General features: G+C 41.5%; 1 protein-coding gene across 3 annotated transcripts in view; it reads right to left on the reverse strand.

The window, feature by feature from the left end:
- Positions 1 to 12,078, reverse strand: part of DCLK1 (doublecortin like kinase 1) — a 311,215-nt gene that overhangs the window by 193,038 nt on the left and 106,099 nt on the right. For all 3 annotated transcript variants that reach the window (XM_075198997.1, XM_075198998.1, XM_075199001.1), the window contains exon 4: positions 10,610 to 10,709. In XM_075198997.1, coding sequence (XP_075055098.1) covers positions 10,610 to 10,709 — 100 coding nt within the window. The remainder of the gene's footprint in view (positions 1 to 10,609; positions 10,710 to 12,078) is intronic.

The raw sequence follows: 12,078 nt of genomic DNA on the forward strand, positions 1-12,078 counted from the left end.
GTTTTAATGTGCATTATAAATTTTATTTTTAAAGTGCGGTATCATTGCTAGTTTTAATGTGCATTATAAATTTTATTTTAAAAGTGCGGTATCATTGCTAGTTTTAGCATGCGGTATCATTGCTAGTTTTAGTGTACGTTATCAATGGTATTTTTAATGTGTGATATCATTGCTAGTTTTAATGTGTGGTGTCAATACCCATTTTAATGTGGTGTTTTGGTGATTGTTTTAATGTACAGTATTTTAGTTTGTGGAAGCAATGATTTTTCTTATGCAGACAACCTAAGCGAGCCCTCTGGGAGAGCTGTAAGTGTCATACTGTGGGCTGTAGGTGATGTAATGCAGGATGTGTCCCTATGCCCTTAATTTTAGATTTTAGGGGCCCCCCTGTCTTAAGTGCCCCGGGGCCCCCGAAGCCTTAATCTAGCTCTGACTGTGTGGTAGGTGAAAGGTCCGCTTTAAAGGTCAACAATGCATAAAAATCATCTTCATCTATGATGTTTGAAGGTAAAATGTAGTATTTGGTGTTACACTGACATTCCACTGCAGATCTAGTAAATATTAAAGTGTGCTGTGATACTTACTCCTCCCTCCTCTATAACAGTGATGGTCACCAGCCGACTGTCCGAACCTTCACCTGCGACCCGCAGCTCCCTCCTGCTTTATTGTCAGATTTATCATAGCTTGTTTAAATTAATTGCTGATATGTTATTACAGGTAGGTGTCTCTTTCTTTGATTATATCTATTGTTTTAACTGTTTACTGAGATTAAGGGTAATGTGGGGCCCTTTTGAAAGATAGAGGGCAGGGGCGGGCTGGGCCAGTGGGCAGCAGGGCATATGCCCCCTGGCCAGACAGAAATATCCTATTTGGGCCGGTGGACTGTCCGGTGGCTGGCTGCTCCTCCGGGACCAGGCACCATTCATGTTAGCCGCGGATCCTCCTTATCCGTCCCCCCTTCCTACATGTGGCCTATCAGTAAAAGGGCAGCTGTCACATGGGACGTGCACCACATGACAGTTGCCGTCCCATGCGAGAATTGCTGCAGACAGTGCGCGGAGGGAACAAGGTAAGTGTGGGGGGAATTATGTGTGTGTGTGTGTGTATCTGTGTGTCTGTGTGTGTGTGTGTCTGTGTAGGCCAGTGTGTTAATGTTGTGTGTGTGTGTGTGTGTAGGCCAGTGTGTTAATGTAGTGTGTGTGTGTGAGAGTGGGGGCCAGTGTGTTAATGTAGTGTGTGTGTGTGAGAAAGTGGTGGCCAGTGTGTTAATGTAGTGTGTGTGTGAGTGGAGGCCAGTGTGTGTTAATATAGTGTGAGTGGAGGCCAGTGTGTCAATGTAGTGTGTGTGTGTGTGAGAGTGCGGGCCAATGTGTTAATGTAGTGTGTGTGAGAGAGTGGGGGCCAGTTTGTTAATGTAATGTGTGTGTGTGTGTGTGTGTGTGTGTGTGTGTGTGAGAGTGGGGGCTAGTGTGTTAATATAGCGTGTGTGAGAGTGGAGGCCAGTGGGTGTTAATATAGTGTGAGTGGAGGCCAGTGTGTCAATGTAGCGTGTGTGTGTGTGAGTGGGGGCCAGTGTTTTAATATAGTGTGAGTGGAAAGGGGGGTCTTAATATAGTGTGGGAGGTAGAATATTTAAGTGCAGGTGGGGGCTAAATATTTGTGGGGTGATGGTGGGGCTATTTAATTTAGTAGTGAGGCCTATTAATTTAAGGTTAGGTGACGGAACCTTTAATGCTGGAGTGGTTTGGGTGCTATTAATTGAATATGGGGTTAATTTTGGGGAGGATGACTATTTATTCAATGTGAACATGAATTATTTAATGCCGGCCATGGTTGTAAAATGGTTATATTTGTTAAACGTAAGTGCATTTTAATTTATTGCTGGGGCTGTTTGGGGGGAGGGAAATAGGTTTATATTTTAAATGGGAATACTATTAATTTAATTTTGGGTGTGGTTGGAGGGAAATAGGTCTATTTATCAAATGTGAATATTATTTTTTTAATGTTGGGGCTGGAGGGAGACCTAATTATAAAACGTGGGTGCTATTGATTTAACACTGGGACTGGTTTCTAAATTTTATGTACCCATTTTTTTACAAATAGGGCCTCCAACATACCAGGATCCAGACAACCAGCAAATGAGCTAAAGTAACCAGCAGCCACAAGTGGTAAAAGTCAGAGCCGTAACGAGGGTGGTGCGGGCGGTGGCATCGCCCAGGGCGCAAGGCCAAGGGGGCGCAGCAGCCGCCCGCTACCTGCCCCAATACCATAACGTGACCTCCCCGGCCACACTGTGTAATAAGAGGCGGTGACCGGTCAGTGACAACTGGATGTCCGCCTCCCGTATTATCCTCCGCTCATCATCACTTCGCAGAGTAACTAGATTTGGTCCGCTCCGGCCGCTGTAGCCGGTTTCTATGGAGACGCCGACTCCGGAAGTGCTGGCCGCAGTCAGTGTGAAGGGGATCAGCGCGGACCGCGGAGTACATACAGGACTCTGTAGCCGCTGGTTGTGCAGGGGGGACGAGCTGCCGGGATGCTGGAGCCGGGCGAGGAGAATGTGTGGGAGAGTGAGAGGTTATCACCAGCACCGACCACAGGCCAGTATATAGTGTGCACTCCCAGTACCGTCGCCAGTGTAGTGATATAACATAACCCCAGTGTAGTGATATAACATAACCCCAGTATAGTGATATAACATAACACTTCACAGCAGGTAACATATTCATATCTCTCTCTCTTCCCCCCCCCCCCCCTTTCAAATCATGCCCACTACAGTTTATGTAATTAAGTGCGCGCAAATATATATATATAAAAAATTCAGTAAAGTGCTAGCCACACCTACTTGTCAAATGTCACTCCCACTTACATGGGGGGCGCCGGTGCCCTGTCTCGCCCAGGGCACCAAAATTTCTAGTTACGGCACTGGTGAAAGTGACAAGAACAGGTAGGAGAGAGCAGGACAGTCTGAGAACTGTCCTGAATCTGGTGGGACAGTCCCGAATTTGGGTTACTGTCTCGCTTAGGACAGTTGGGAGGTATGTCCCGCTTCCCAGTGTACTGCTTGTGAAGGCAGAACTGTGTGTACCTAACAGTAGTGCACACAGTATTGTCTGTGTATTTGTCTAAAATGATAACCATGCTACATCATAGGAGGTTACCCTGTCTAAAGTGCCCAGGCCCCCCAGAGCCTTAATCCAGCTCTGGGCCTGGGCATAAAAATATATAGATGGATTAAGCAACACTAAAATAGCCTCTTTTTATATAGATAAATATATATTGTACCAAAAACCACCCTTTAAAGATGGGCCGCTACTTATGAGCCAGTGCTGTGTGCTTGCCCCCCGGGTAAAGTCTGCCAGCCCTCCCCTGATAGAGGGCCACCTAAGAGCCCACTGAAGTGTATCAGGTTGCCCATCACTGCTCTATAACAATCTGTATAGGAAACATCACACAAATATATTTTAATGACTTCTATGCAAGAAGCAAATTTATATTACTATATTGGTAGTAGTGCATCACTCCACCACTCTTACAAAGCTCTCAGCCAAGCTGTGTTCTTTTCTATTAGTATCCAGAAGAGAAATGTTTGGAAAAGCGCTACACAGATCTGTATCTATTCTAGGATGGTTATCCGTTGTTTTGCTCTGATATTTATTTTTATGTCCTCGCTTGGAGGCAACTGTCGGCACTAGAGCTGTTGAAGAACTATATGGTCAAACATATCCTGTTTCCTGGAGATAACAAGGCCTGTGGTGTCTCACGTGACTGATATGATTATTTTTTCATTATGCCCAGCAATCTTTTTTATAGGTAACTTATGATTTCAATTTGTTACAGAGACCAGAAATGGTAAACGTCTAAAACAAGTAAAGCCAGTATTTGACATTAATGTTTATCAAGGGCAGCTGAATAATATACTTAAAAAAAATAATATCAGATGTACGAGGTATGTATATTAAATAACAAGACTGATTAAATAACTCACCTTTATTTATTGGTAATTTAATGTTTGTCCCCTTCAATATACTCCCCATTTGCACTAATACATCGCTGTAGTCTTGTTTTCCACTGGTCGAAGGCTTGGAGCAAATCAATTTCTGCACTTGTTTCAACATATCTGCCGTTTTCTTCTTTCCAGCATCAACTGACTCAAAATGTGTCCCTTTAAGCACTGATTTAACTTTTGGGGAAAGATAAAAATCGCAAGGTGCTAAATCGGGCGAATATAGAGGATGTTCAAGTGTAGTAATGTGTTTGTCGGTCAAAAACTGCTTCACAGAAAGTGCTGTGTGAGCAGGCGCATTGTCCTGGTGAAGAAAGAACCATTTTTCCACAGTTGCGGCCGTTTCTGACTCAGCTTTTTCAAAACTTCCTTATAATAATGCTGATTAACTGTTTTGCCTTCTGGAACCCCTTCTTCCAAAATCACACCTTTGATATCGAAAAAAACAATGAACATTGCTTTGAATTTTGACTTGCTTTGACGAGCTTTTTTCATTCTAGGTGATGACGGTGTTTTCCAGTGCATTGACTGTCTTTTGATTTCAGGATCATACTGGAAGATCCAGGTCTCATCACAAGTGATTACTTTATGAAACAGGTTTGGATCTGTGTCAAGTTGCTGCAGAATGTCAACACAACATTCCTTGCGACGTTATTTTTGTTCTGGTGTGAGAACCCTTGGGACCATTTTTGCACAAACTTTCGTCATCTTAAGATATTCAAGTAAAATTTTCCATACGGTGTCTGTGTCAATGTTGACGGATTCAGCTATCATTCGAACACTTAGTCGATGGTCTTTTCGAACAATCTGACTGATTTTTTTCTACATTTTCTTCGGTTCTTGAAGTGCAAGGTCGTCCAAGGCGTTCATCATCTTCGTCATTCTCACGCCCCTTGCTAAATCTTTTGTGCCACTCAAACACACGCGCACGAGACAGGCAGTCATTCCCATAGGCCGTAGTAAGCATTTGCAGACATTCTGTTAGTGTTTTGTGCAATTTTACAAAAAAATTCAAATTGACACGTTCAACTTTTAAACTTAGCATTTTTTAGGCACTCTACAGAAAACACAACCAAACTAAATTGCGACTCACAATCAACTGAACGTCATAGAGTGTTGCAGTGTGTCATGCAGGTTCAGACAGGTTCAAGGTTACTACGTATGCAGTTATAACCGGTTCTGACTGCTTTGTTTACTAGGTGGAATCACAGTCTCGTTATTTAATAGACATACCTTGTATATTAATAATTACACTCTACCTCCGGATAAAGAGCCCTGGCAGGAGGTCAGGGAAAGAATAACCCCTACATCGATTTCTATGATTATCAAGGAAACAGCTTACAAAGTGTGACGGTAATTTACCCCAGATAAATTAAATAATATATTTCCCATGACAGATCCGGCCTGCTGGCGGAAATGTGGCCACAGGAGAACGTTCTATCAAATTTGGTGGACCTGCCCCAAGATATCATAATTCTGGGAAAAAATATACAGAATCCTCAACTCCATGATAGAAGCTGGATTGCTATGGACCCATGTGTCCTCCTCCTTACCTATTCCCCATAAAATCTTTCTAGACATTCAACTTGTCTCCCATCTACTAGCGGCTGCCAAATTAGCGATTGCAGTGGAAGCAGGCTCCTCCTCTTTCAGTGGTCAAGAGCATCTGGCAGATCACATGCATGGAAAGATGACTTACTACCTCTATGATAGACCAGACCTCTTTGACCAAGTATGGGCAACTTGGCACCTTCCCCACCACCCCCATCTAGAACCCTACCATTAAACTCTCGGATGTTACTTCTACTTTCTGAGTTTCCCCTATTGGTTAAAATGTAATTTAGATCACTGAGTCCATCTATCACCATCTAAAACTATATGTTTTGCCTATTCCGTGATTCTCCCGTCCCTTTTCCACTCTTCTATTTTCCCTACTTTCCTTCCCTCCCCCTAATCCCTGTTTGTACAATCTTACTAGTTATTTCAAACTGTTTAATACATTTGTAACAAAATGTGGAATCTGTGTGTTATTTCTCGTATTTCCTGTATTGCTCATATTTAACACATATATCCTTTCAAAATAAAGGGGGAGATTCAATTTGGTGCAAGGTGCCTCCGGAACTTCCACAGAGACACATCACACCGATGTTATGGCAGGAATCTCCGCTCATTTTTTCTTGCACACCACAGAGGTGCGCAGAAAAATAAGCGGAGGTCCCTACCATAATGGACGGCAATATGCGCAGCGGACATCGCGGTGATGTCCGCTGCTCCACATCGCTGCCAACTGAATCTCCCCAAAGAGTTTAAAATAAATACACTGTATACAAATTTATAACTCACAATTTATTAAACCAAGAAACATACAGTATATATTAAATGACGGACCTGCTGGTAACCGTAAGTCTATTTCCTCAACAGTCTGAAGATTCAAATGTTCAAAGCAGTTCATAATATATATTCAAATCCCACGATCAGAAAATTCATATAATCAGAGCAACTGATATAACTTGGAGTTGTTGGCGGTGATAACCAGTGCAGCACACCAGAGTAAAGGGAGTGAGTGGATACTGTTATGAGCACAATGCTTATGTTTGCAAAATATGGAACATGGTAGTCCCTCATGCTGATATAAAATAGGTCATTGAGTCTCAGCAATTCCGGGTCTCACCGGCGTAGCAGCCCCACAGCATGGTGAAGCCTGTTTAACAAGGATCACAATTTTACTGCCTTGTTTTGTTACTGCCATAACAGAAGAAAAACAATGGCTTTCAGTTTCATCAACATATGTGAACTGAACGGATCACGTATGCTCATAACTCTTACCGCTCCGGCCCAGTGTCGCAGAGGCCGCTGAGTATCACCTAGCTGTCTTGGTGAGATTTTAATTGTAATTTGCGGCGATACGCTTTCACCACGATAAAAAAAATCAGACTTATCACCATATTTTAATGGATAGCACCCTTAAATACTTGGCATAGGTAGAACGTCAGGGAAACACTGAACTTTGGTGGAACCAATGCATAAAGAGCGGTGTTGCCCATGAGAACTAAATTATATTTTAAAATAACAGGGATAAATTAATCATTTCTGGCGCATACTCTGGTCAAGTAAATATCTATATAAACACATTACAGTCTGGAGAATAAAATGGGTATGTTCATGTAATTTTCACTCATACGTAATGTATTGTCAGCATAACAGAAGAAGAGCCAAACTGCACAATAGATTTCAACCCCCCCCCCCCCTTATATAGTGTACTTACACTTCAAGTGGCTTCAACTCGCAGTGATATGGAGACATTGCATTATTATTATTATTATTATTATTATTATTATTATTAATTTTTATTTATAGGACGCCACTAGGTATCTGTAGCGCCGTACAGGGACAAACAAAATTACAATACAAAGGTGAGACAGCACGATACAGTAAACAAAACGCACAGTAACTCAATGAGCTCAGAGCACAGCTAGAGGGGCGGGGGAGGGGAGAGGGGAAGGTCCCGCATACGGCGGAGCCCAAGAAGGCACGGATGGCAGGGAAACCCCCAGAGTGGAGAGGAGGGAGCAAGAGAGAACGGGGAGAAGAAGGTCCTAGAATAGGAGGGCAAGGTAGCTGGAGAGCAGAGTTAAAAGTGGTGAAAACAGGAGGAGAGATGACCCTGCTCAAAGGAGCGTACAATCTAAGGGGTGGGGTAGACAGACAGAGAGACACGAGGGAGGGAGAGAAGGAGGAAAGGGAAGGGGGGAGTGAAGGGGAAGAGGCAGAAGATCTGGTAGGGAGTTAAGTGGGAGACTGGAAGGCTTTAAGAAAAAGGTGGGTTTTTAGAGCCCGTTTGAAACTGGACAGATTAGGGCAGGTTCTGATAGAGGGAGGGAGCTTGTTCCAGTGGAGGGGGGCAGCGCGGGCGAAGTCTTGGATACGCGCATGGGAGGAGGTGATCAGGGGAGAAGAGAGGCGACGGTCATTGGCTGATCGGAGAGGGCGGGATGGAGCATGAATAGAGAGGAGGGTGGAGATGTAGGGTGCAGTGGAGTTGGCGAGGGCCTTGTATGTAAGAGTGAGAAGCTTGTAGAGGATTCTGTAGGGGAAGGGGAGCCAGTGAAGGGATAGGTAGATTCACGTGTAGGAAGAACAACCGGACTTAAGCTGTACGCTGTCTAGCGTTTGGGTCAGAATTGCTATGGTCCATATTGGTTTGTTCCTTGGAAAGGTAACTCGAGGAAAGGAAGAGGGAGAGAAAAAAGACAAAGGACCCCTGTCCTAGTGTATTATCCTTTATTTAAAAAAATAAGAACAATTTGTAAGCTCTCACTTAAAGATACTTAAAATAGTAAAACAACAAATCCTTATAATGCAGCCAGTTCTCATTACTAATGGTCCAAGATAAATCAGCTTGTATCAGATGATCACTATGGGATGTACCATAAAAAACACATTCCTTAAAATAACAGAATATATCCTAAATAGACTCATTACCGCAAAGTGAAAAATGTATCAGCTTGTACAAGACATTGAAAAAGACCCACTAAGGGTAGAAACGCGTTGGTGATATATTGAACTATCTACACTTATAATCTTACATCCTAAGAGAAACCTGCAATTAATTGTTCAACTTTAACTACAAAGTATAGCAAACCAGGAATCACGGGATACATCTTTTGTGAACTGCCTACATCTGTTTGTACAAGCTGATACATTTCTGCTTTGCAGTTATTTGAATGAATGTGTTTTTTACAGTACATCCCACACTGATTGTCCTGATAGAAGCTGATTTATCTTGAACCAGTGGTAATGAGAACTGTCTTACATTATATGAATAACATAGTTCTTTTACTATTTTAAGTATCTCTAAGTGAGAACTTACAAATTGTTCTCATTTTTTTTCAAATAAAGGATAATACACTAGGACAGGGGTCCTTTGTCTTGTTTCTCTCCCTCTTCCCCTCTTTAAGTTTTCTTTTCAAAGAGCAAGTCAAGATGGATCATAATAATTCTGACCCAAACGCTAGACAGCGTAAAGTCCACTTGTTATTCCTATGAGTGAAAAGTCACTGATATAAAATGAGACCATCAGAAATCTACACACAATCTCCCCATCTCACTGTGAGTTGAATTCACTTGAAGTGTAAGTAGACTATATAAGGGGGAGATGAAATCTCCTATCATGCAGTTTGGAACTTCTTCTGTTATGCTGGCAATACATTACGTATGAGTGCAAATTAAATGAACTTCCCCATTTTATTCTACAGACTTTAATGTACTGTGTATGTCTCTACACTGGCTGCCTGTTCTCTACCGAATCCAATATAAAATACTTTTACTAACCTACAAGGTCATCAACAAAGCTGTACCAACATACATCTCCTCTCTTGTCTCAAAATATCTCCCAACTCGGCAACTGCGCCTCTCATCCACCCTCATTACATTCTCCCATTCCCGGTTACAGGACTTTTTTCGGGCTGCACCCACTCTATGGAATTCTCTCCCTCGCACAATAAGACTCTCCCCTGGTCTACAAACTTTCAAGTGTTCTCTGAAAACCCACCTCTTCAGACAAGCTTATAATATTCCTCAACCACCCTCTTAACTTCACTACATTACCCTATTACCACCCGTTACACAATTTCACACAAGACAACTATCCCCTGACCAACATTGTTGTGTGACAGGATCATTTAGCTTATGAGTCACTTTTACCTTTGCAGACTGGCTGGGCCGAAATGCAAAATGTAGACTTAACCTCATGTGTCAAACTCCCATTGTCCCATAGATTGTAAGCTTGCGAGCAGGGCTTTCTCACCTCTTTGTCTGTTTTACCCAGTTTGTTTATTAGTTTACTATGCTTGTCCCCATTTGTAAAGTGCTTTGGCTTAGCTAGATCATTTTTAGGCATGATCTTATTTGAATAAGGCTGCATATACGGGAGTGCTCCAACTAGCTACCGTGCGTTAATGATAGTCTAAAATGTTTCTTTTCCTGTTCAAAAAGTGAAATTATGCAATCATGGTTTTCTATAATTTCTGGTTCCTATAGGTAAAACCACATTTTCATTTGTACCAGTTTTTACAAATGTCCAACAAATGTATTTACCTTCAGGCTTCACAAATTTCCCGTTCCTATTTTAGTGGATATTTAGGACATTGGGTTACAGATATAAATTTAACTTTTTTAGGCAGTTGAATTATTCCTTGTGTGTCAAAAGCCAATCATATACTGTTGGCTCTGTAGGAAAGGGAAGCAGAGATGTATTTGCATCTCACTATATCCTCTGAAATTCTATCCTTAACTGAATGGACTAATGATAGATGTATGTTCCAGTATTAACATCATATCTAGCTGATAACATTCCATCAGCCCAGGTTTGAGGATTATATATGAACACACATAAAGACAGGGGTTGTGCTTTAACTGTTAAATATGTTAACATATTTCCATCTGTTTTTGATATAGAAATGGAAATATTTTGTTTTAGCAAAAGACTTGTTGATCTTGGATCTGATACCAATCTGTAAGATTTTTGGTTGACACAAACTTGGATGGAAGCACAAGTGTTGGAACAGTTGTCTAAGTCACTCAAGTTTTTTGAAACTCTCTTACCACTCTCATCCAGCAAGAAATCATCTTGGTAACGGAACTTTTCTGGTCCACAAGCAATAAAAATGTCATCATCACCAAAGAAATCCTGAAGGCACATCACCTGAAAGAGAGGTTATATTTTATCACCGGATGTCATAATATCTCACGTCCACTTCCTAAACCACAGCGTGCATACTGAACCCCGCAGAGGCTCTACTCCAGAGACCTGTAAAGTCCGACCATCTGTTTCATGCCAAAAGTACTTTTAATGACAAGAAAATGTGGCACGGTATAATCCATTAGTCCCTTTATGTGTCGATCACTCCAATATTTATTAAATCAATGGTCCGTAGCCAATTGCAGCCTTTTGCACAAACAGCTGCAGAATTCATTTGCTGCCCACGGATATGATTTTTGGGAAGAAACATTAGTTCCCTCATTGTTACACAGCATTTACAGCTGTGATCATTTTCATAGATGTACCAATGTTGGTGTAACTATGTGTAGACAAAAAGCAGGGTTTTTTTTATATCACAACAACAGTATACATTAATCCATTTCAAAGTAACTATTTACCTGACACAGCATAAACAACATTTGTCCAAATGAATTAATCATATGAAATAAATTGCCTGTGCAAAACATTAAATATGATTAAATGAATGATAGTCAATACTTTATCTCTCAACTGGAGCTTTATAGACACAAATGGACTTTGCGAAGTTAAGTTTACCATATTAAAACAAGGAACAAAATACAATGTATGTGACTTCATAAAATGACAGTGACCCTTTATGGCAAAATGCAAGTAATATTTTGTCGAAAGTTAAAATTGACTGTAATAAGTGATCAATCAACAACTCTGAAAATCAGTTAACAAGGATAGAGATGGCGTTTGAGAAGTAGAGAATAATTATTTATGATTAAATATTTTTAATCATATTTACAGTAATAAACTAAGCTCTTAAATTAGTGGTAAAACTCTTATTTTAGCATAAATCTGCCTGTGAGAAGATATTTGTCTATAGGAGGTGAAATGATAAAAATAAATACACCTCCTTCAGTTTTGTTCTGTCCTGCAGAATAACACATATGGTAACATTTACTGTGTGCTACAGCTGTATAGTTTCTTCTATATTCACCCTTTACATAGCAGCATGAAGTTAGCACTCTTATTATACTCAGTGTGCTTCTGGGCAGGCATGGCTTGTGCCACCGCACTTCTGTTGGCCTCCGCCAGCTTCATATGCCCAAGGTTATCACTGGCATTATAGCAATACAGCAGAGCCGCAATGCTAAAAGAAAGAATTCATTTCCCCCCCTTTAAGCATCATGCATGTAATGACTCCTCTATACTGCTTTCCTGAGGAGAGGAGCCGCTACCTGGCATATCGGTCTTCAAAGGTAAGGTAAGGAAACTGTTGGTGGAGGCAGGGCCGCCATCAGGGGGGTACAGGGAGTACAGCAGTATGGGGCCCAACAGCAGAGAG

Source organism: Mixophyes fleayi, chromosome 2, assembly GCF_038048845.1.
Source record: "Mixophyes fleayi isolate aMixFle1 chromosome 2, aMixFle1.hap1, whole genome shotgun sequence".
In the NCBI taxonomy this organism is placed as follows: domain Eukaryota; kingdom Metazoa; phylum Chordata; class Amphibia; order Anura; family Limnodynastidae; genus Mixophyes; species Mixophyes fleayi.